The 24,881-nt window shown below is 45.8% G+C and overlaps 1 protein-coding gene across 4 annotated transcripts in view; it reads left to right on the top strand.

Annotated features, from left to right (window-relative positions):
* The window catches only part of LIFR (LIF receptor alpha), a 96,225-nt gene that overhangs the window by 32,798 nt on the left and 38,546 nt on the right, over window positions 1-24,881 (top strand). For all 4 annotated transcript variants that reach the window (XM_006028938.3, XM_025210391.1, XM_025210392.1 and 1 more), the window contains 4 exons: window positions 10,274-10,432; window positions 15,076-15,199; window positions 17,306-17,451; window positions 22,155-22,318. In XM_006028938.3, the coding sequence (XP_006029000.1) occupies window positions 10,351-10,432; window positions 15,076-15,199; window positions 17,306-17,451; window positions 22,155-22,318 (516 nt within the window). In that variant the 5' untranslated portion in view covers window positions 10,274-10,350. The remainder of the gene's footprint in view (window positions 1-10,273; window positions 10,433-15,075; window positions 15,200-17,305; window positions 17,452-22,154; window positions 22,319-24,881) is intronic.

Genomic DNA, 24,881 nt, shown 5'->3' with positions numbered 1-24,881 from the left:
CTGGAGGCAGAGTGGTGGCAGCGTGGGGCTGTGGGTGGTAGCACTCCATCCCCCCCGCCCCGCCCTGTCATTTTTGAGGGGCAATGGCTAACGTAAGTTGGGTGTTTATATACTACAAGAATTACTACCTTCCACATTTCTACATTCAAAATAGTTTAGGGATATTTGATGTACACCTTTTGGGGCATATGCACACCATATTGCTTGTTAAGAAACCTTTTAGCACCTTGTTTAAACTTAAAAGTGAAATGCCTATTCTGGAAAACAAAAATATATTTTGTGCGCGCCACTATAAGCCCTGTATACCTATGCAGTTGTTCCTGGGACTTTCTAAGAAGCCTTAGCCAAAATGTTGCTTGTATTTAACACGATGATGACAGATGTAGTTCTAGAGTAGCATATCCTTTAATAGATAAACTAAGACTTACCTAGCCCTTTGAAGATGTAAGAAGATGTTATATCCCACTCCAACTGATAACAAAGAACTTTTTTTTAAACTCTTGTGAATTCACTTTAGAAGTCTTGAAGCTTTAAACAAAAAAAATGAGCTTTCTATTTTAAAATTACTGTATGCATCTGAACTTTATAGTTGAAAAGAAAGCTATAAAACAGGGGCTTTTTCCTGACTAATGGTATTTAATTACAGTACATAAATCTTCCAGTTCTACATTTCATAATTCACTGAAGAATTGGCAAGAATAAACAAGAACCAATGAGTCTGTTTTTTATGTAAGATTATAGTTTATAAAAATACTTTTAATACTCTCCATATATGTATATATATTTCTTTAAGATTCTGAGTCCACAGCTATGACACATTTACTATGTAATACATTTCTAATAAAAAAGTAAAAGAGAGCAGACATGGCACGCAACTATAATATATGTAGTAAATCACTTGACTCAAGGTTAAAGTTACACCTTCAAAACTGCATTGCACTGATGAATTCGTGATATGGCATGTTCTGGGTGACCATTCCCCTAGGCTAAGGACACACATTCAAAAAGCCTGAGCCTGAATTGATTCAACCTTTGCAGGTTAGTCTAGCCTGCGTAGATTTGAAGTGGCAAGCAAGTGTATAGACATTCACTTTTGATTCCAGACATGCAACCACATGCCTGCAGTGACTCAGGCTACAGGCTGGGCGGGGGGGTGGTACTAGAGTGAGTCCTCCCTTCCCTTCAGGCTGGAGGGAAGTTGAACTGAGGTGGGGTGGGGTGTGGCCAGGCCCCGGCAGGCTGTGTGTGACTGGGGAGGACACCTGCTGGGGTCCTGTACCAGTGGGATATGGGAGAGAAGGGGGATTAAACCACCCCCCTTCCCCTCAGGCTACCAGTGTCTGGCCACATGCCCCTGCTTCTGGTGCTCAAGCAGTGGGGGGGGGGCATTCCAGAGTAGGGTTTCCCACCTCTACCCACACCCCTTTCTTAGGCAGCCAGAGCAGTGATAGTGCTCCAGCTAGGGAGGAGAGGGATGGGGCCACCCCTCCTTTGCTAGAGCAGGTAGCTCAGCCCAGGGCTGCAAAGCATCCTGGGATGTGGGGGGCCTGAGAAACAACTTAAACCAGGAAGGAGTCTGAGACAGAAGTTCTATAAACCGGTTTGACCTAAATCAGTTCAGTCTGCTACTACATTCAACCAGGTTTATCTTAAAATTATTTCAGCCATTTGAAAGCACTTTATGCGCACTAAATTTTTGTTCTGTTACAGGTTTAAACCTGTTTCTGGTGAGCACTTAAACCAGTTTAAGTGTAACTTCTGTCCCTAGCCCTAGTCAGTTTCTTTCTGACGTGTCTGTACAGTGCAACCTAGCTCCCTCCAGTACCTCAGAGCCAGGCATAACGATAGCTCCTACTATAGACAATTATCTTTGGGACTTGTGCAGCACTCCTTACTGCTGGTAAATCTTCTATGCAATAAAATCTGGGGCAAATTAGTCCAAAATAATCATATTGTTTATTCACACCCTGATTTTGAATTGGAAACTAAAACTGTCTCGACAACTTTAAGGTATCTCACTAATAAATGTTACATACATTTTCATAGCTAGAGGGCTTAGTAAATGAGACTTTTTTCATAAAATCATAGAAAATTAGTGTGGGAAGGGACCGTGGGGGGGCATCTAGTCAAACCAGGACCACCCCCAACTAAATCATCCCATCCAAGGCTTTGTTTATCCAAGTCTTAAAAACCTCCAGGGATAAAGATTCCACGCCCTCTCTGGGTAGCCTTGTCCAGTGTTTTACTACTCTCCTAGTGAGAAAGTTCTTCCTGTTATCTAACCTAAGCTTCCCTTGCTGCAACTTGAGACCATTGCTCCTTGTTCTGTCATCTGCTATCACTGACAGCAGTCTAGCCCCATTCTCTTTGGAACCACCCTGAAGGCTGCTATTAAATCTCCCCTCAGTCTTCTCTTCTCCAGAGTAAATAAGCCCAGTTCCCTCAGCCTCTCCTTAGAAGTCATGTGCCCCAGCTCCCTAAACCATTTTCATTGTCCTCTGCTGGAATCTCTCCAATTTGTCTACATCCTTTCTGTAGTGGGGGGCCCAAAACTAGACATGGTACTCCAAATGTGGCTTCACCAGTGCTGAACAGAGGGGAAGAATCGCATCCCTTGTTCTGCTGGCAGTGCTTCTATTGGTGCAGCCCAGTATGCCGTTAGCCTTCTTCGCAACAAGGGCGCACGGTTGGCTCATATTCAGTTTATTGTCCATTGTAACCCCCAGGTACTTTTCTGAAGAGCTGCTGCTTAGCCAGTTTATCCCCAGCCTGTACCAGTATATGGGATTGTTCTGTCCTAACTGCAGGACTTTGCAGTTATCCTTACTGAACTTCGTGAAATTTTCATGGATTTCATAGATGTTAGGGCTGGAAGGGACCTCGAAGATCACCAAGGGGCAGGAAGTCAGCTAGGGTCAAAGGACCCCAGCAAGATAGCATCCAAGCGTTTCTTGAATAAGTCCAGACTAGATGCCTGCACCACATATGGAGGGAGTCTATTCCAGGTCTTGGGGGCTCGGACAGTAAAGGATTTTTTTCTTATATCCAGCCTAAAATGGTCTTGTAGGAGTTTATGACCATTGATCCTTGTTTTTCCTTGGGACGCTCTGGTGAACAGATGTTCTCCCAGATCTTGATGAACACCCCTTGTGTACGTATAGGTAGCCACCAGGTCCCCCCTGAGCCAGCGCTTTTACAGACTAAAGAGTCCCATGGTGCTCAGCCTCTCTTCATAAGGCCTATTCTCTTGCCCTCTGATCATGCACGTGGCTCTCCTCTGGACTCTCTTAAGCTTCTCAACATCCTTCTTGAATTGTGGAGCCTAGAATTGGACGCAGCGCTCCAGCTGCGGCTTCACCAAGGCTGAGTACAGCGGGAGGATGATGTCCTGGGATTTACTTGATAAGCATCTATAGATGCAAGCCAGGGTTTTGTTTGCTTTACCAGCTGCGACATCGCATTGGTGGCTCATGTTCATCTTGTGGTCAATCATGACCCAAGTCTCTTTCAGCTGTGGTGCTAGCGTGCATAGCACTGCCAAGCCTATGAGCATGCTGCAGGGTTTTTTTTCCCCTGAGGTGGAGTACCTTGCATTTATCAGTATTGAATGTCATCAGGTTTGTGTCCGCCCATTTACTAAGCTTATCTGAGTTGGCCTGGATCACTAGCCTGTCTTCAGGTGCGGACACTGTGTCCCAAAGTTTAGTGTCATCAGTGAACTAAGCCAGCATGCTTCTGACACCAGTGTCCACATCGTTGATAAAGATGTTGGAGAGAGCCAGTCCAAGGACAGAGCCTTGGGGGACACCACTGGTTACAGAGCGCCATAATGATTCGCTTCCATCAACTAATACTCTCTGGGTCCGACCTCAGAGCCAATTTCCCAGCTATCAGGCTGTGGTGTAGCCGAGGCCACGGTTGGCCAATTTTTCCATGAGGAGGTCATGGAACACCAGATCAAAGGCTTTTTTAAAGTCCAGATATATGACATCAATCTGTTCTCCCTTGTCCAGCTGATAAGTCACTTGGTCATAGCAGATGAGATTGGTCAGGCAAGACCTACCTGCGACAAACCCGTGCTAGCTATCCCTCAGGATGTTGCCCTCAGCCAACTTATCCAGAAAGGTCTTGATAATTTTCTCAAGAACCTTACTGGAGGTTGAGGTCAAGCTGATTGGCCTGTAATTCCCAGGTCCATTTCCTGGGTCCAGTAAGTTTGGTCCAGTTCTCCAATTTGTTGAGGTCTCTCTGAATCTTAGTCCTACCCTCTAGCACATCCGCTATTCCCCCCAGCTTGGTGTCATCTGCAAGCTTGCTGAGGGTGCACTGCATCCCATATTCCATGTCTCTGATTAAGATATTGAACAAAACCATCCCCAGGACCATCCCCTGGGTCACTCCCCACTTGACACCGGCTGCCAACTAGACATCAAGTCATTGACTACTACCCTCAGCCTGATGATCCAGAAAGTTTTCTGTCCATCTTACAGTCCATTCATCCAACTTGTACTGCTTTAGTTTGCTTGCCAGAATATTGTGGGAAACCATATCAAAAGCCTTGCTAAAGTCAAGGTATATCACGTCCACTGGTCTCCCTGCATCCACAGAGCTAGTCATCTCATCATAGGAGGCAGTTAGGTTGGTCAGTCATGACTTATGCTTGATGAATCCATGCTGACTGTTTCAAATCCCCTTCTCCTCCACCTCCAAGTGCTTAGAAATGGATTTCTTTAGGATCTGCTCCATGATTTTTTCCAGGGACTGAGGTGAGGCTTTAACCAGTCTGTAGTTCCCTGAATCCTCCTTCTTCCCGTTCTTTAAGATGAACACTATATTTGCCTTTTTCCAGTTATCCAGGACCTGTCTCAAGTTGACGATGGCCAATGGCTTTGCAATCACATCAGCCAACTCCCTCCGGACCCTTGGTTGCGTCATGTCCAGGTTTTCTAAACAATTCCTAACCTTCTTTTCTGCCACTGTTGGCTGCTTACCTCCTCCTCAAACTGTGCTGCCAAGTACAGTCATCTGGGAACTGACCTTGCCTGTGAAGACTGAGGTGAAAAAGGCATTGAGTACTTCAGCCTTTTCCACATCATGTGTCAATGGAATGTAAAAAAAAACTTTTAAAGCTGTGTCTATGTCCGAATCACTGATTCTCTGAATCGGCTTCAAATCTTCAGGTTTAGATTCAGCTGAATTGAATCGAGGATAGTGATCCGAATCAACTAATCGAATCACTGTTCCTAACTAGGGCTGAATCCGAATCTGAATCCAGTAGGGCCCACTTTGCATACCCCTAGTACTTAGCCATATTAGTCTGAAGTTAGGTACTGTATAAGGCAGGGCAGTGTGGTACCTTATAGATCAGTGGTTTTCAACCTTATTAGACTCAAGGCACCCTCAGAACATGCTAGCTCTTATTTTTCACTCTTTTTTTTACTAAAGAAAAATAATAGAGTAATTCTTCAGTTGTAATGAACCTGGACCATGAGTCAGAATGTTTTTGGCACTTTGGATTCCTATTTGAAATCTCCGTGTTTATCTTGTGAACCGTGTATAGGTGTTTGCATTCCTAGCGGTACGAATATAGTGCATCACCCTTAAAAGTATCTTGTGGAACCCGTCAACACCTTGGTTGAGAATCGGTTATAAACTAACTCATTCAGAAAGGCATGAGATTTTTGTAAACAATCCTACTTGGAGAGGATTAGGAAAATACCAATTAAAACTCTTTCCTTTTTAAAAAATGGCATAGATAAATTTCAGAAATAAAAAGACACACAGCTGTAAAAAGTACAAATACCCTGTGATGCAGAGAATTGTTAGTAGTATCTGGAGGTGTGACTGGAGGTAAGGGAAATAAGGGGAAAGTTTGAAAACAGTAGTAGCGGCATGTTTGGCTGTGGAATAAAATCCCTAAGGCAAGTGTTGAAGGCCCATTGCTTAGGATGTTAGTCTGGACAAAATGCTAGTATAAGGAACAATATAAATCTGTAAGGAGACGTACTGACTAGATTGGGGTAGGCAACTCCCAGTATGGGTGCCAGAGCCTCGGCATGTGAAGGCATTTTGCTTGGCACATGTGCCTCGGGGTGGACAGCAGGAAAGGGGCCAGGGCTGTGCTGCCACAGCAAGGATCAAGCCCCTTGCAGCTCCCCAGCTCTCCACCCGTGGCATGCCAGCATCTTACAAGTTGAGTTTTTGGGTGTTTTTGGCACTCTGCCCAAAACATTGCCAACCCCTGGACTAGATCATGTGTTTACATCTTTTCCTCCTAATTTCTGTGCCAGTGATTCTCAACCATAATGCCATGGTACTCTGGGGCACCTTGAAATCCTTTCAAGGGTTCTGCAGGTTGCTTAGAACTGTTAGGTGTGCAACCGTGATTCACAAGATAAACCCAGAGATTTCAAATAGGAATCCATAGTGTTAAAAACACTCTGACCTGCTGTGGTCTTTCTGAGTTCTTTGTAACAGAATCGTTGCTATATTATTTTTCTTTGGTCAAAAATCAAGTGAAAATTTAAGAGGTAGCATCTTTTTTCTTTCTTCTTTTTTTTGAGTGGTACCTTGAGCCTAAAAAGGTTAAAAGCCACTGTTCTATGCTTTATCAATGTAATAAAGCTATTTACTGTATAGTGTCTGTGCTATTTATTGGTATGTTGAACTTTTAGTTTTCAAACATGTCAAGCATTTTGGAGAAAATGAATCTTGTCAGAGGCAGGGTTGGTGCTAAACTTTACCACAACTTTCTCTTGAAGGCAAATTGTTACAGAGGCTAATGATTAAACGCAAATGTGAGTCAAACAAAGTTTGTTCCAGAGAAGCAGCCAAACACTAGTAAAAGGATCACTTTGTAAAACTTACAGCCCACAGGTCTTAAAATAACACATTAACCCAGGGGCGGGCAATTACTTTGGGTGGAGGGCCGCTTACCGAGTTTTGGCAAGCTGTCAAGGGCCACATGGGTAGCCCTGTCCCTTGACAGGTGCCCCACCGCCTGGTTGACATCTTGTGACCAGAAGTCCCACCCCCTAACCCCTGACCTTTGCCACCAGAAGTCCCTCCCCTTGCCCCCAGAAGTACTCCTTTCAGCAAGGGGTTTTGCCATCTCAGAACCAGAAAAATACCAAATTATATTCCAAGAAGTGATCATCTACAACATTCATTTGATTTCAAAAAATATTTTGAAATGATTTACATGTGTTTGTGTAGTGTATGCAGAGATGACTGCACAATAGCTTAAAATGAAGTCTTATTCTTGTATATTGTGTGGGGTGGGTATAGGTTTGTGGGGGGCTGTGGGTATGTGGGTGTTGGTGGGCATGGGGGGAGGGTGCCTGGGGTTTGTCTATGGCAGTGAGAGGGATGGCGTAGGTGCATGTGTATGGAGGGGTGTGCGTGTGGGACTCGCCCTATGAACACACACACACACACACACACACACTCTGCCCCTGTGCCTACCGACATGTGCATGCACACGCATACACACCCCTACTAGCGCGGTCCCGTGTTCCGGGGATGCAGCCGGGAGCCAGGTGGTGCTGGAGCAGGACGGGGGCAGGAAAGCAGAGAACTGGCTGGGGGTGGGCGGGGCTGGGCTGCTCAAGTTTACAAGCCTGCTGAGGGCTCCCTGTGGGTCCTACTGCCCCTGGCTCCAGCCAGCTTTGACAGGGAGCCAGGGCAAATAAATATTAATTTACTAAATTTTTCAGGGGCCCCGTGGTCCAGATAGAATGGCCTGGCAGGCTGTATCTGGCCTGTGGGCCGTATTTTGCCCACCCCTGCATTAACCTCTTGTAAAGTGAAAGCTCTAGGTGGTTTTGACTTTCAGAAGTTTGGACGTGGGGTTTTGTTTTTACAACTGTATGGAAATGACCCCTCATGTGCTTTCGCCAGTGAATTATAATGACTGAAGGACACTGGCCTGGAAAGGACTTCCTAAATAGTTGCATCCAGTTCCCTGCTATTGCAGGCACCAATAACGCATTTGTGTTGTGGAGAAAAAAAATAAGAGCAACATATGGCATCTGTTTTCAAGAATGTAGGTCCAAAACCACAGAAGGAGTTGTGTAGAATTTAAGTATCTAAGTTCATAGTCTTTTCTTAATCTTTAGGACAGTGGTTGGCTACTTTTTTTCTAGCTCCAGGCCAGACTGACGCACCCTGGGTCAAAGGTGTGTGCTAGTACCCTGCACCTGGACTTGGTCCCGTAGTGGCATGAGAGCGCTCTCAGTTGGCGCTTCTCTCTGGTGGCATGGGAAGGGCACCCACAGCCAAATCCCCTGCTGCCAAATGTTGCTGAAACCCCAGATCTGCAGGCAGATCAAAAGGTTCTGTGGTCGTCCATCAGTTGCCAAACCCTTCTGTAGGCAATTAAAATTCACATTTCATAAGACTGCCCCCAATCATGGAGACTGCCCCCAATCATGCAGGCAGAGGTGGCTGGGAAATGGAGTCCACTGCCGACCCGTGAGCCAAACTTTGCCTGCCCCTGCTCACTCCCGTGATGGTTAGAAACCTTTTGCTTACCAGTTTATGCTTATTTATGGCTACTTTATCTCTTTGTTTACATGCCAAAATTGTCATCTAGTTTAAATGCCTCTTGCTGCTGTCTGGTGTTTTGTCTCATGGAAGTCATTTACAAAGGACAACCGCATCTTTTTCTTTATCTTTCTTATTCTTCCAGGTAAAACAAGCCAGTTCTTTCAGTCTCCTGTCTTATGATAGACTGACTTTCCATTCCCCTGATTGTTTGTTCCCAGGAACATTTTTCCAATTCAAATTCATCTTTCTTAAAGCATGAATAACCAGAATTGTACCTAGTTTTCCAGATCAGGCTATACTAACCCTTAACAACTAGATAGATCCTTGACGCTAGTGGGCATATCTCTGCTCTTGTATCCCAGGATCACACTGCCTTTTTTTTTTTTTTTTTTTTTGAGTTGTATTAACTTTGACACGGTCATTCAGTGATCAGCTAGAATGTCCCACTCTTTCTCATTGATGTAGCTGATTATTGAACATTTTTTGTTACTAGTCCCAATGAGTATGACTTTGCACTTTGTATAATTATTAAATTATATTCTGTTTCTGTTACTCTGGTCCTCACAGTTATCAAGTTCTCACTGGATAATATTCAGATTCTCCTCTGTATTGAGGATGTCTCTCAACTTTGCATTAAATTTGAGTATGATGTAGACACACCTACTTTTTGTACCCAAGGTTATTAATAAAAATTAGACTGGTCTGAAACCTTAAGAAGTTCCACTTACTGAAGTCTGATAGTTTGCCCTTCAGTGCATTCTATTATAAACTTGCCTCAAGAAAAAGATAGACAAAGATTGTAAGATAGACAAAGAATGGTTAATACTCATCTTCACTGGTTTAATTGATGATTACCTCCATGGTACTTTATTCCAAGTGCTTTACCAAAGTCCAGATATTAGATCTACTGTGTTTGTCTTTTCTTTCTTTGTCTCTTTTTGTTTTTTAAACAGTCATCTTATCAGACAGATATACCTGGTGGTCTGGCACAATCTGTCCTTAGTAAATGTATTTATCTGAATACATTTATCTAAGGAGATAAAATGGAGATTATCATTGGGTATGCTGCTCTACCACAGTAAAGCCATAGCCACTCAGAGCTCAATACAAGCTGCAAAATCTGTCTGAGAGGCTGGGTAAAATAGCCTACCCTGCTGTTTTGTTATGTTAGATGATCCCAGACTCCAAATCTAAGTTTAACAGTGAGCTTTGGCATCTGTATACAGCACTGCAGTTACTGCTATGACTGCAGTGTAGAAATTGCTGTTGACTTTGTATGTCATGCATCTTTTGATTTATCTGTGAAAAGGTTAAAAAATAGTCAAAACTGTTCATCAGTGGAAAATTGGGTTTTCAAAATACTTTCCTTGGAAAATGTAGGCATGTTCTTTTTCATGTGAAACTGACTTTTATTTGTCCAAAAATGTTTTTCAAGATTTATTTTACTATATTTCTGATGAAAATTCAGAATGGGAAGGATGCTTTCTCTACTTGTATGTTTTCCCATTTTGTGACTGTTCACTTCCAGTCCTGTGTTTCTTTTGGGAGTAATTTACATGTCGTTAACTGTTACCAAATGTTTTGAAATGACCACACCCTCTGGGCAAGTAATCTAACAAGTATTTTAGCCTTGTACCAAATGTACAGCTGTACAACACTTGTGCTGTTTACTACCAAATAGACATTTTCTGTGACCAAGGAGGATTATTTTTATTATTTGTTACAGAATGTGAACAATATGAGCAGAAGATGAAGTTTACACCTGCTTGAGATTTGACCTCTTGAATAGTCAACAGTAAAATAATGTGGGATACTCCAAGGCTTCGATGTCTTTTAGTGGTAGCTTGCCTACATCTGACCAGCTTACTTTATAGTCAAGAGACAGGTAAGTGGTGAGAGCCAATATACTAATTGATTACTGTTCGTATAACACCTGTACAGTGTATATACTTGGTACGTAAGTTGCATTCATCAAGTAGTTTGGCTCAGGTCATATCACCCCTATAATCTTGCAAGATCTCCTGTGTAGAAATACTGGGCCTGATTCTCCAATGTCCTACATCTTAGGGAGTCTCTTATGTTGTGGTCTGGAAGCTTTTTACATCCAGGTTTGTGCTGATGCAAGTAATTTGTGCACACTGGTATAAATGACTCCCCTGTGTGTTGGTTAGGGGTGGGCTGTTATTTCAGCTTGAGGGCCACTTAATGAGTTTTGAGCTGTTGAGAGCCACACACAAAATTACTGGTGAAGATACCATTTTAACAAATAGTAGATAAAAAAAAATCATGTGCTAACAATTAAACATCTATTATAAATATTATTTTAAAAAATACTTTTGGTCCTGATTTATGTTTGAGTAGTATATATAGAGAGGATTTTATAATGGCTCAAAATAAAGTCTCTCTCCCAGGGGAACCAAAACCAGCCAGAAGGACACTCGGCCAAAGGACACCTGCACCCCCAGCAGAGCCCTGCCACAACCTAGCCACCCCACATATCACAAAGGAACTCCTGCCTCAGCCTGCACCCCGACACACCCTTCGAGTCACTTGCACCTCAGACCTGCCTGTCCTTCATCCTTTCCCATTCACACTTGCTCCCGCAAAGCCCAGGGATGCCCAGCAGCCCCCTCCAGCCTCCCCCAGATCCCTGCCATGGCTATGCAGACTGCACCCACCCATAGCCCAGGGGTCCCCCTTTCCCCAGAAGGAGTCTCAGCCCTAGGGTGCTGGGGACAGCAACAGGATAGGAGCCGTGCTGGCTGCAATTGGGAGGTGGCACCTGCCTGGGCCGGCTTGTAGCACTGCATGGGGCAAGATGGGAGGTGGGGCCAACCCAGGGCTTTACCTATGAGGAGGTGCCAGGAAAGCTCTGCCTCCTCTGGGCGGAGGTGCAGAGTGCCCATCACATGGTCCTAGCACCTGGGGCAACTCCCACCAGCTCCAAGGCACAGGCAGTTAGGGTGCCACTGACCTAGCCTAAGTGGGGGTTAGAGCCCGCCCAGGGCCTGCTGCACAGAGCTGGGTGGGCAGGTTGGCGGAGCTGCTTCCACCCAGCATCCCCTACAGCACCAGCAGAGGCCAGAGCCAGAGCTGCTGCCCATGCCACCTGCCCATGGACCAGATAGAATCAGTTGGCAGGCTGGATATGGCCATCTTTTTGCAGTAGGTCCTAAGAATTTATTACATCAAAATACACAGGTGTAACTTAATTTTGTAATATGCTGATCTTTCACCAACTTCATAATAAGACATCAAGGGGAACTGACATTACTCAGTGTCTCTAGGGTTTGGGTCTTTTCTTAGATTCATAGATGTTAGGGTCAGAAGGGACCTTGGTCATTGAGTCTGACCCCCTGCCCTAGGCAGGAAAGAGCGCTGGGGTCAGATGACCCTGGCCAGGTGCTTGTCCAGTCTCCTCTTGAAGACCCCCAGGGTAGGGGAGAGCACCACCTCCCTTGGAGGCCTATTCCAGATTCTGGCACCCCTTACCATGAAGAAGTTCTTTCTAATGTCCAACCTAAATCTGCTCTCTGTCAATTTGTGGCCATTGCTCCTAGTTACTCCGCGGGGTGCCCTAGTAAATACAGCATCTCCTATTCCCTGCTGCCCTCCCCTGATGAATTTATAGGCAGCCACAAGATCACCTCTCAGCCTTCTCTTAAGAAGGCTGAAGAGATCCAGGTCCCTCAGTCTCTCTGTTGGCCCATAATTTGCTGTCATCTGTGAACTTGGACAGGCTGCTCTCCATCCCCTCATCCAAGTCACTGATGAAGACATTGAATAGCACCAGTCCAAGGACCGAGCCTTGGAGGTCAATATTGACCCATCCACCACCACTCTCTGGGTGTGACCCTTAAGCCAATTTGCCACCCACCTGACCATGTAATCATCTGCATCACAGCCTATCAGTTTATTTATGAGAACAGAATGAGATATCATATCGAAGGCCTTCTTAAAGTCTAAGTAGATGACATCTACCTTGACTCCTGCATCTAAGCATTTTGTGACCTAGTCATAAGAAGAAACAAAGTTAGTCAGGCAGGATCTACCTGCAGTGAATCTGTGCTGATTTCCTTTCAGCATTATTTCCCCTGCTGGGCTCCCACAAATGTGATCCTTAATGATTTTTTCCAGAGTTTTCCCAAGGATAGAGGTGAGACTAACTGGCCTATAGTTTCCCAGTTCCTCCCTCCTCCCCTTCTGGAAAATAGGGACCACATTGGCCCTTTTCCAGTCCTTTGGGACCTGACTGGAGCACCATGAGTGCTCGAACAGTCATGCCATCAGCTCTGCTATGACACTGGCCAATTCCTTCAGCACCCTTGGATGAAGTTTACCCAGGCTTGCTGATTTGAACACATCCAGCCCCTCCAAGTGCCCCTTCACTAAGTCTGCGCTAACAGTTGGTGGGCTGGTGTCCCTCTTGTGTCTGTCTGTGATCCAGTTGGGAGATTTGTCTTGGTCTGTCTAGGAATACAGATGCAAAGAACTCATTAAAGAGCTCATCTTTGTCCCCCCTCTCTGTCACCAATTGCCATAGTTTGTCTTGTAGGGGTCCTATGCTACCCTGCACCTTCCTTTTGCTCCCTATATACCCAAAGAAGGACTTTTTGTTGTCCTTAGTTTTTGTCGCCAGCCTAAGTTCTAATCCTGCTTTGGCCTTCCTAACTGATTCCCTGCAAGTGCGAGCCAAGAAAGTATACTCCTCCTTGGTAGCTACCCCCTATTTCCACAGCTTGTATACTTCTTTCTTTGCCCTTGGGCATTCCAGGGCTTCCCTGTTCAGCCAAGAGGGTTTCTTGGTCCCTTTTCCCCCTTTTATGCACAATGGGATTATCTCCGTCTGCACCCATAGGATCACTCCCTTGAGGAACGACCACCCTTCCTGGACCCCCATTTCGCCAGTGCTCTTAAGCTTTAATGCTTCACTAGCTAATCTCCTGAGCACACTGAAGTTAGCTTTTCTGAAGTCTTGCTCCATTAGAAACCAAATCAACTCAAATACCAAGCTAAACTAGTGAACATCACCTATTTGCATATGTAAAACCTGGAAGGGGAGGATTTATGGTCAAATCTGCAATCAGACTTGAAGAATCTGCTCTATATCTTCCATCATAGAAGATGTGCACACTAAGGGCATGGACCCAGTAGTACAGTGGTCTCCAACCTCTTATGGTGAAGATCACTTTTTGTAAGTAAAGGTTATCCCAGGATCTACTGCCCCTCACCCCAGCTCCCACCTCCTGGACAAGCCGCTCAGGCTCTGACCCCACTCACCCAGCCCAGCCTGGGAGGCAGGGGACATGGCTCAACCCAGCCACACGTGTCCTGCCGCTCCTGATTGTGGAGCCTCTGATAGACTGTCAGAGGCTCCATGATCGACCAGTCAATTGAGATCAACTGGTTGCTAACCACTGCAGTAGTATACCAATCCTCTAGTACGTGGGTTTCAAACTTGTCTTGCCCCATGGGCCAGATGAATGGTATGGAACCAGTCCATGGGCTGGATTGGGTCTGCAGATCAGCTCTGCATGCTAGATCCAACATCCTGGACCAGCTCCACACAGACACTGTTTGCAGCACGCAGCCCAGTTTGGCCTTGCGTGTGGGTCCACTCTAAGAACAATGGGCAGCATCATGGGCTGGTTGATAGGGCTCCAGGGGTCGTATCGTTGACACCCTTGCTTTAGTATAACCCCATTGACTAATTAACTAGTACAGTATAGTAGAGTCTTTAGCCAAGTTTTTCAAAAGTGACCTCAATCTTTTGGGAGTCTCCAAAAATTAAGTGGTCTTAAGGTATATCAGGTGAGGTGGCATCAAAGATCATAGGTAATCTATGATAATCTTGGCTGCAGACTGTGCCATACTATATGTAAAAGATTTTAAAACATTGTGAATGTTTAAGGATGAAGCAACTGTTAAGGGTTTATACTTGACAGTAGCTTCAATTGTGGAGTACAACATTGAATCATAATACTGTAACTCAGGGTTGTCTGACTTGTAAGCCTCTGAGGGCCACACGAGCAGGATTCACATGCCACATAGGCTGTATCAGGTGAGCCACAGGCCACGCAGATGCCCCCCTCCCCTTGCTCAATATGTGCTTTCCCCCCATACTTTACTGTACCCATACAGGCATGATTCTCTCCCTCCTCACCCCTGCCCACAGTTCTGCATTGTGCTCTTATGGGCATCCCCGGACACACGCACGCACACTGTGCTCTTATGGGCATCCCCGGACACACGCTCGCCCCCCCGCCTGCACGTGCGCGCACACGCACACCATGCAGTCTGGCTTCAACTCCAGTTCCCCCATGCTGTACTGTACTGCCCCACCCACTAGGGTGAGGGCAGGAGGCTGTAGCTGGTGGAGGGAGGGAGAAACCTGGAGACTCTATCCGCTGTGCAACTTGCAGCTGCTGGGTGAGAGAGGAGCAACTTAACCCGTGCAGGTTGCATGCAGCCCATGGGCTGCCTGTTAGACAGCTTTGTTATTAACTGATATGGAAATTACAATTTCAGGTTATTCAGAAGCACCTCAGACTTTGAGATGTATAACACATGATTTCAATATAATGACCTGTTCTTGGGATGCCTTCTCCAGTACAAACCTTGGACAGTCTTATGAGTTCTGTTATGAAAACAGGTAATACTTTCATATCTGTTTAATAATTACATTTTTTTTTCTTGAAGGCTTCTGTAGCAGTTTGGCAGATGTGCTCTGAGAAACAATCTGTTGCATTTGCGTAGTACCTTTGTGGTAGAGCAGTTCTAAATCAGGCAGGGACGCAATACCTCACCTGGCAAAGTACTTCTGCACAACAATTTTCATACCAGAATATTATCCCCTATACTTTTCACCAGGTTGGGCATTCTCACTTTCCTCACTTCCAAGTTCTCTGTGTGGTCATCTAGTCTGTGCTTTAAAATCTCAGAGGCATAGCTTCATAACTGACTTTGTCCAAAAAAGAAATGATAGTTTGAGGAAACAACTCCTGCTGTTTTGTGCCAGAGAACAGAGGGCCATTATAAGTGTTAAGATTCATATGAAGAAAAACATGTTTTGAAAACTTGGATTATGGCTAACAAAAATCTGTCAAGTGTTTGCGTGTCACAGCTCAGAAAAGCCTGTCAGTGGTCTCGCTGACTTGAGAGAGAGATTTTACTTAGGGGGTGTAGAGGGTTTTTTGGAGTTTGTTTTTAATCGATTGAAATATTGAACCCATTTGAAGACGACAGTTTTATTGGGGGAAGTCTAAAATGCAACACAGTTGAAGGGGCTTGTCTGGAATGAAATCCAGTTGAGATTTTTAAGGAATACTATTTTTTTTTTTTTTTTTTTTTTTAATTTTCAGCAGTCTCATTAATTAGAATTACATGTGGAACTCATGGTTCAGAATCTGCCAAGTATTTGTCCTGTACTAGAGATGATTTTTAAGTCTTTTCTGGATATAGACTCCTTTCCTCAAGTCCAGATACCTTATGCTTTGTCTCTTTTTTCCTGGAAATACCAAAAGCAGCTCAGACTTGTCCTTTGGGCTCCAGGGCTTGGCTGTACTCCTTCCACCCACACACAGGTTTTCTGCCTCCAGTTACGTAGTCATGCAGAGAGTGGCAGTTCAGTGATCTTCCATTTTTGGGACCACTAAATGAGCTACTGCTTGTCAGTTTATTCTCTCCTCCTTAAGCATGGCAGAATAGGCTGGATGGTTCAGGAAGCCAAGAGTGGGGGGCCTATCTGTGAGGAGCCCTGCCAGTGGAAGGAACTGAATGTTCTCACTGCAACCCTCGGAGTCAAAATTTCTCTGGAGATATGTCTGAACATAGGAGGTCAGTCCTTCTCAGGACTTGAAACAAAGCAGGCCATACTGGTCTTACCAAGCGTGGACTCTGGGATGAGTCCCAAAATTAACCTAGTCCTAGGTTTGAACTGCTTCAAAAGGAGAAAGTTCCAGGTTCTTAAGATAATAATAGTCTCTTGGCAGGAATTCTGGCATTGCTCTCTTTACCACTTCCCACCCCTGCCAAGGAGGAAATCTGAGCTTTTCCAAAGCTCTTTCCTTTCCAATTGCACAGTGAAGGATAATGAGTCAAGAGATTCAAGTCATCCTTTATATTATTGATATTCATATAGCTTACCTGCCCCAGTCCTATAGAGGTGAGCACCCTGTTACCCTGAGCCCTAAGCAAACACAGAATATCCCTGCACCAAAGAACTTACCTTTTCATGCACTGCTTAAGAAGAGATTTGTTCCTTGATGGGATGAAAATTCTTTCAGCACCCATTCTCCCCTTGCAAAAATCTATGAGAAAAGCAAAAAGAAGCCATAGAACACAGTGGGGAGAACAGCCTGATTTTTCTGATGTTAGAAAAAATATTGCTTTGAGATGAATAAATAGTTGGAATTGCATGTTGGATAAAACATCATTTTTTGTTTCATTTGGGGGTTTTTTTTGCTTCTCTATTTTGTTATGATTCTCCCTTTCTCATAGTCAAATGCTGTACAGTACATCTCACACAAAGTGTGCCATTAGAGTCTTATTATTTTCTGAAAAAATACGAAAGGCTTATCCACGTCTAACACTTCCAAAGCCAATTCAAACCTTAATTCTTTTGAAATTTGTCTCACCCTCCACCATTTCTGTTTTGAGATTATATTGGATTTTTAAAGTTTTACAGCATTGGCTTTAGAGAACTCTCCAACTTCTGAATTCATGAAACACTTGTCTAATTCTTGTCTGATCATTTCAGTGGCCTTCTAGTATGTAATAAAAATAAGGAAAAAAGTGCAGATATTCCAATTGTGCATGGCTCCACCACCATAAAGATAACGACATTAAATGCTTCTGGAACTCCTTTAGCTACGACAACATTCATACTGCCTGAGAAAAATGTTTGTAAGTATCAAGTTTAAATATAAATGTCTTCATACTAACATTTAGCTAAAAATATTTAGGAAATGTCTTTGTTTATTTGGCAGAGTTTCTCTGTGCAAAGAGCTACTGCTGTTGACATGCAGGATCCTGCCTCTAAGTCTGGGGGGGATGGGTGGGAAGAAAGCAGGAAAATATTGGAGAGAATGGGCAAGACAATAGGAGAGATAGTGAGATGCATTTTAATTACCGGTGCATCTTAAATAATTTTTACTGAAAATTATTGATACAACAGAAGTTCAGAACTGAGCTAGAAGGCATGTTTTGGTAGCCCAGTAGGTAGTTAAATAGCAGTAGTTACAACACTTTGTTCACTTGGGTTCATTTGTTTAGGGAAAACTACACTAAAATAATCACTCAATTCTCACCTCTTGGGCTTTTACATTTCTGGAGCAATCCTTGTTTAGGCTCCATCCCCACTCTCTCACCACATTTTAAGGGAAATAATATCTTCCTTTGTTTCTCTTGCATGTAGCAGGGGGGTGAGTTTTCATAGCTCCAAAACTGAGCTGCTGAGCTGCTTTTTCTTTCCTACAAAGTCATTTCCCCAGCTTCTCTTCAGTCTCCACTGGCCATCCTGTCTCACAGGCATGCAACCTTTGTTGTACAGGACAGCAAGACTCATCCATTTATTGTGGAACTGTCATTGGAGGTTACAGAAAGTAGAGCTGTAACAGGGCAGCTCCCTGCCCCAGGTAGCAGCTGTGTGTAGGGCACCACCAGCTGCAGTGGCAGATGTTTTTGCAACCCTTCTCCCCTCCTCAGTTACGCTACTGCCAAAAAGATGTGGGATGGGAATCTGTCAAACACTTGTGTGTCTCATTGTAGCATGGTAGCATTCCCAGGGGTGTTCACAAGCCCTTGGAGGCCCCTGAAAATTCCTTTTACCCTGCTTGCTCTGGGAGCAGTCTCCCTTTCACTTGCCCGCCACACCTTGATGTCTTTTATGATCATAAAAGGGAGGCTGCCTCAGGGCTTCCCAGGCCTGGCCTTGTTCTAATGACCACTTGGTGGCTGTGGTCTGCTGCCTTATGAGCTAATTGCATGGCTCTGTACCTACCCTACACCATGCCCCATTCCTCGCAGATGGCATCATTGTGGATGTTCTTTGTTACATGCCTGCACTTGGACCTCATGCCCCAGACCCTTGGTCTTTCGCACAGCCCTCTTCTGGGCCCTCAGACTGCTTGGTCTCTCTCACAGCCCCACTTGAGTCTCAAGGCCCATCGGTTCCTCACTCAGTCACTCTCTGGGCTGCCATACCCCGCTGAGACCCTAAACCCCAGTAGGGTGCAGTTTTCAGTCATACCCAGGACCAGTTTAGGTCCTGGCCTCCATCCCCAAAGCCATGCTGTCCCTGTCCAACAACCATGGCTACATGCTCTTTGGCCCCTTTCTGATGTTACTCCTCCAGACTCCCTTGGCCCCAGCTCTCTCTTCCTCTGCCCCTGCCTTTCCTGGGCCCCCTGGTCTTGGTGCTGTCTCGGACCCTTCTTTACATTCGGTGGCCCTGTCCCAGCTGTCCTCGTTCTGGGCCTCAGTTTCTCTGACCCCTACCTCTCTGGCAGTGGCCTCTCCTAGACCCTGGCCCCACCTTGGACCAGTTGAGGACTCCTCTCTGGCTTCCACCATGAGGCTACCTCCAGTCTTTGGCCTCTCCTGGGGTCCTGGCCCCATCGGCAGGCCAGCAAGATTCTCTTGGTTGCTCCCCTCTCCACCTCTTTCCTGGGCTCACCTACTCTTCAGATAGCTCCAGCATGGCCATCCTCCCTCTGGGCTGCAGGCCCCTGATCCCCCTTCCTCTGTGGCAGTGGCCCCACTTGGACCTTTGACCTGTCCTAGGCCCTGTCCCTGTCTCAGGCCAGTTAAGAAGTGGCCCCCTTGCTAGCCCTGGCAGTCTACTGCTGTGGCCATCTTTGGCCTTTGGCCCCTCCCTGGGCCCTGGCCCCATTGACAGACCAGTAGGATTCTGCTGGGGTCAGTTCTCCAGCCTGCCAGCCCACACTCGCTCACATGTCCACTCTCTCAGGCCCCTTAACAGGTCTCCTGTGCTGGGCTCCTCCATCTGGGCTTCCCCAGGCCACACAATAGATCTTTTGCACTAAGCCCCTTGATCTGGGTTCACTTGGACCCCAGCCTGGGTCCCTAGGAACCTCCTCCAGCCCCCAATCCTCCAGACTGCTTCAGGTGTCCTCTCCGGGCTGGTGCTTCAGAGCTGCAGTCCTCCTGCGAGGGTGGTGTTCTCTTAGGAGGACTCTAAGATGTTACTGCCAGGCTTCTCTCGGGGCCTGGGCTTATACCTGCTCCAAACCCAGCCCTCCTCTGGAGTCAGGTGACTCCCTCTATCAGGCCTAACCTCACCTGCCGGTGTCTTGGGTCAGCTGACTCCCCATTAGCCTGGCCTGCCCCTGCTGGCATCCCCACAGGTTGCCTGACTTCTTAATCTGGCAGGCACCCCAAGTGCCCTGCTACACTCGTACTCTTACTGAGCTCATCCATTTCATGGAACAGATTCCCCTCAAAGGTGGTGCAAGCACCTACTCTAGACTCATTCAAATGGCATTTGGATGCTTATCTTGCAGGGGTCATTTGACTCCAACAGACTTCCTGTCTATGGCAGGGGGGCTGGAGTTGATGATCTTGCAAGGTCCCTTCCAGCCCCTAATGTCAATGAATCTATGTGAATGTGTTTAACATGGATAATATAATCTTGCCATGTGCTAGTGAAGGACATCTCTTGAGTTCTCAGAGACAACCACATTTATGCCATTTTGCTTTGTGCATTCACTGTGTTTTCTTATTCATGTGACATGTACCTTTCCCCCCAAAACCAGCTGGAAAAAATTGGGGTGCACATTATGTGTCAGGAGAACAGCTGTTAGCAGCCTAACTGTCACAGAGGTGGCTAACCCTGTTAGTCTGAAGTCGGTAGGAGGGTCAGTGTGGTCCTGTTAGAGCAGGGGTGGGCAAAATGATAGGTCCGACCAGCGGCCAGGCTTCATTTCCCAGCAGCCCCCTGCCCACATGGCTCCCAGCCTTCATGGAGACCCCAGGAATGCAGGGCCATGACAGCATGGGGCTGCAGAACCAGGGCTCGGCCCTGGCCCTGGTCCCAGCCCCACGCTATCATGGCCTCACACTCGTGGGGTCTTCATGGTGACCAGCTGAGAGCCGCGTGTGCTGAGTGGGCTCTTGGGCTAGGGAAGGAGCCAGGATTTTGGGGTGGTAACCGCACCAGGCCACAGCAGAGCTGTGATCCGCTCCCTGCACACCCCTGCCTGTGGAACCTGTGCTTGTCGCAGGGGCATGCATGCAGCAGATCATGGCTCTGGCCAAACCCCAGCCCTGTGCTGATATTGCCCCAAGATCCTGGCCCTGGCCCACCTGTCTTGCTCCCAGCCGCGGCCCCATCCCACCCATCTGGTCACATGCCCTGCCAAGACGGGCCCCACCCTTGGCGGTGGGTGTGGGGCAGACAGGTCGGGGTGCCCAGGCAGTGGGGTTGGGTCCAATGGCAGCAGCCAGATGGAGCTGCCACTGCAGGGGCTGCTGGGAAGTGGAGTCTGCTGCAGGCAGTATCCAGCTCACAGGCCAGACTTTGCCCACCCCTGCTTTAAAAACTAACTGGTTCAGGGGGTCATGAGCTTTTATAGGCAACAACCTACTTCATCAAATGCAATAGTTCACATAGTCCTATAGCCAGTATTGGTAGTCTCTCTTTTTTAACTTGATCTGTCTCAGTACTCTCACTTTACAATTAGTAGCTCTGTTCTTCCATGGTTCTCATGTCTAATCATCTGGTTCTAATCATCATTTGCTTTATTGGTTCATATTGCTTTCCCCTACCATCTGCTAGCATCCTCCAGGGATAGCCTGACTCCCATGCTAATACAGTATATAGCATAGTATACAGTATATAGCATAGTATATAATACGCTCCTACATAGTCTTAGTTTACACTGACTTGGAAGACTCATCTGCTCCTGTGATCTCTGCCATTTTTAATGTTTAGGAATGTTGGCATTGAAAGCACCAGGGGAAGTGATTGCAAAGTAATTTTCCCAACTTTTAGTTATTAATAGTGTTTCCGTTTTACAGAAAGCATTATAAGACCTTAATGTTTCTTTTCTTCTGGAGAACAGCGCTTTTAAGAGTACAGTACTATTTAACAAACCTGGCGGCTTTGTAGTGTAGCATTACTACTTTCCAAAGCTTTGGAAAAATGTGTGGTTAGATAAAACCTATCCTATCACAACTTCATTGGAAGGGATTTCACAGAAACAAAAGAAGAGGTACTAGGATGGATGAAAAATTGCCATAGTCTGTCATTAACAGAAAGTAGGTAAAAGTGTGTGTTAAAGTGCAGTGTGGGGAGAAAAATAACCACACTTGGCATATTTGCTTAACCCCAACATAGGAAGAGAAAAAATACTAGCTACTGAGTCACCGGCATTGCTTTTGTAGCACCTGTGTTTTTCTGTGAACTTTCCCATTCAAGTAATGACATGTCACCACCCAGCTTAATTATTGAGATCAAACCACATGTTGGTATGGCTACAAGCCAGCTCAGACTCAAGAGATGCAATTATTAAGCACCTGTGGATACTGTATTGCTGATACTGTTAACTAATGACTTGGTGGACTTTTTTATTTGTTTGTTTTTCAAGCATTCATTCCACTCACCCCACAAATTCTTAGCCTGACTCCTGACTTTTCGACTGAGATGTTATATTTGAAGTGGAAGGACGGTGGCTCAGCCTTCCCATTTGATTTAGATGCCACCTGGCAGATTGAGGTTCTGCGTAAAGAAACATTGGAGAGAGTGGCACAAGTAAGTCCTGTTTTTTGATAATACATATGCTTTTCTTCTTTATTTTTGAGGAAGTCCCTTTAAAAGTTGGAACTGTGCTATAGGTGGATATTACTCATGTAATTTTATTTTTGTAAAGATATCAGAGCAGTAGAAATAATGTAAACTGGGAGAAAAGAGTAACTTTTTCAGTTTTAGAGGGCTTCCATTTAGAAATGTGGGGGATTTTTGTTATTGTTTTAATTTTATTGTTGACATAAGAATAAAAGTTGGGTTTTAATGACTCTGCTTTGTGCCCTCCCTGCCTAACATTCGGGGCTTGACTTGCTGTCAGTTGTCTCTGTAGCCCTTCAAAGCCAGTCAGTTTATGTAGGCATGGTTTGGTCCTTTCCTAGTCTCTGTCCAAGGAGTGGAGTATCAGTTTTGTTATAGGCGCAGAACTCTGAATGTGTGAGACCAAACAGGCCAGTGTTGCTAGGATGGTAATGGAAAGAATGCTTTATAAATACACAGATAGGTGGTGCTGCTCAGTGCTGGTAGGTTTAACTGATCAAAGAAGCTCATTTGAAGCAGAAATGTCTGAAGAAGAGAGGTTCTTCTTGGTTAATTATTTACCTTTTCAGAATAGGCACTGACCCTGAATTTTTGGGGCCAGATCCAACTCTACCTCCTTAGGTGTCTAAGTGTGACCTCACTTTTAAAGCTAAGATGCATTTATTTTTGTAAAATGCTCCAATAATGGATTTTTGGGAACTTGACCAGGGTGGAATGCAGTCACTCTTGGGTGCCTAGAAGGTGGAGCAGGGTCTGGCCCTGAGTTTGGGTTCATCTGGCCACGCTCCAGGGCAAGTACTTCTGATTCCATTTTGAGTTATGTGCCCAGTTGCACTATTGATTTTAAAAGTCTTTTATCTCTTTCTCCTCTTACCTGTAAATTCTCCTTCTTAGTATGGCTACAGCATTCTGCCACTTGGAGCTTATTTCAGTTGATTTGAAATGGTCTCAGGTCTAACACACACAACTCCACCGATGAAGTTCTGCAATCCTCTTGCTTGTACAGCTGGCAATAGGCTGCTGCACTATGGTTACTGGACAGGCCTGATGGATTCTAGCACCCTTTCCTGGAGCAGTCTAAACAACAGGGAGTATAGTGACCAGACAGTCTTCTTTAAACAATGTATTTTCACCAAATAGAATGGTGTGTTTAGAAGAAAGAGGTTTTTAAAACAGTCAGTGTTCTAATGCTGTACTGTCTTGAGATGGTGGCCTAGGTAGATTTACTGTATTTATTCAAATATAAGATGGGGAGGAAAGGCTCTTGTCTTACACTTGCATACAAGAAAACCTTTCTAAATAGTTTCATAGTAAGTAGGGTTGGAAGGGACCTGAGCAGATCATCGAGTCCAACCCCCTGCCATGGGCAGGAAAAAATGTTGGGGTCAAACAACCCTGGTAAGGTGATTTGGTAGAGAATACTGGTACATTCTGTATCATTAAATTACTTTTAAGAGCAGCATGTGCTCAATAATGGAAACGAACCATAAAGTCAATTAAATACAGCCTGAACATGATTATAAAAAAATATGGTCTATTTGGGGCAAGCATATTGATAGGAAGCTGTTTTGTTGGGGCGGGGGGGTTGGCCCTTAGAGAGAAAAAAAAAAAGGCAGGTGTTACCTCCATAGGGAACTGGCAGCAGGCTGGGAGGTACTGCAATACCAGGTTGGTAGCAGGAAGGCCAGAGCCAGCCCTGGCACCTTCCCCTTAGTGGCAGAAATGTTTGATTTTGGCCAAAGGGCTAAGATGCTGATGGGAACCTACCGCATTTTTTAAATTTCATGTCTCAGACCAGATCAGCCAAATCAGTTCTGAATTCTGTTGACTGAGAAGATCTCAGTTGTTCAAGTCTATGTGGTGCTACCACCAGCAAGTATCCTATCTCCTAGACTCATCAGCAGGGATCCAGGTTTTCTTTTTCCCACTGAAAAACAGAAAAACACGGATTCCCTGTTTTTATCGGGGGAACGCAGATTTCCCTTTTTAGCAGAGAAATCTGTGGATTCTCCGCTTTTGCAAAGAGCTCTTGCAGGCCTGCACAGTTCCAGCCTGCAAGAGCTGATTGCAGAAAGGGCGGAAAACCCCCAGCCCTGGGAGAGGGGGAAGGGTGGGGCCTGGGCTTCTGAGTCAACCATGGGTGGTCTCAGGCTCAGACTTGCCCTTCACTGCTGGAGCCTGGAGGTAAGTGGAGCTTGGGGGCTGTGGAAGGTGGTTGGGGGCTGAGGGAGTGGGGGGTGCTGCAGGCCCCAGGCAGCACACCTCAGCTGGGAGCAGGGCCACGGGGTGAGGGTAGGGGTGCCCCTCTATGGAGGGCTTTGCGGGCAAGCGGTGCGGAGCACAGAGTGGTGTTGCCCGCCATGAGTGGGCCACACGCATGCCGCCCGGCCGGATGTCCAGGGGAGAGGGAGGGGGAGGCTCACATGCAGCCGGCAACGCAGCTACGTGGCCGGCTCTAGCGACGGCGAGGAATGGGGCTGGGGTGGGGCACACTGCCACCACCCCGCACCGCCACCCTGTAGCCAGCCAC

This window comes from Alligator sinensis, unplaced genomic scaffold (assembly GCF_000455745.1).
Source record: "Alligator sinensis unplaced genomic scaffold, ASM45574v1 scaffold881_1, whole genome shotgun sequence".
Taxonomy (NCBI): Eukaryota; Metazoa; Chordata; order Crocodylia; family Alligatoridae; genus Alligator; species Alligator sinensis.
Note: the sequence above shows the minus strand (reverse complement) of the source record. Positions and strands in the feature narration are given on the sequence as shown.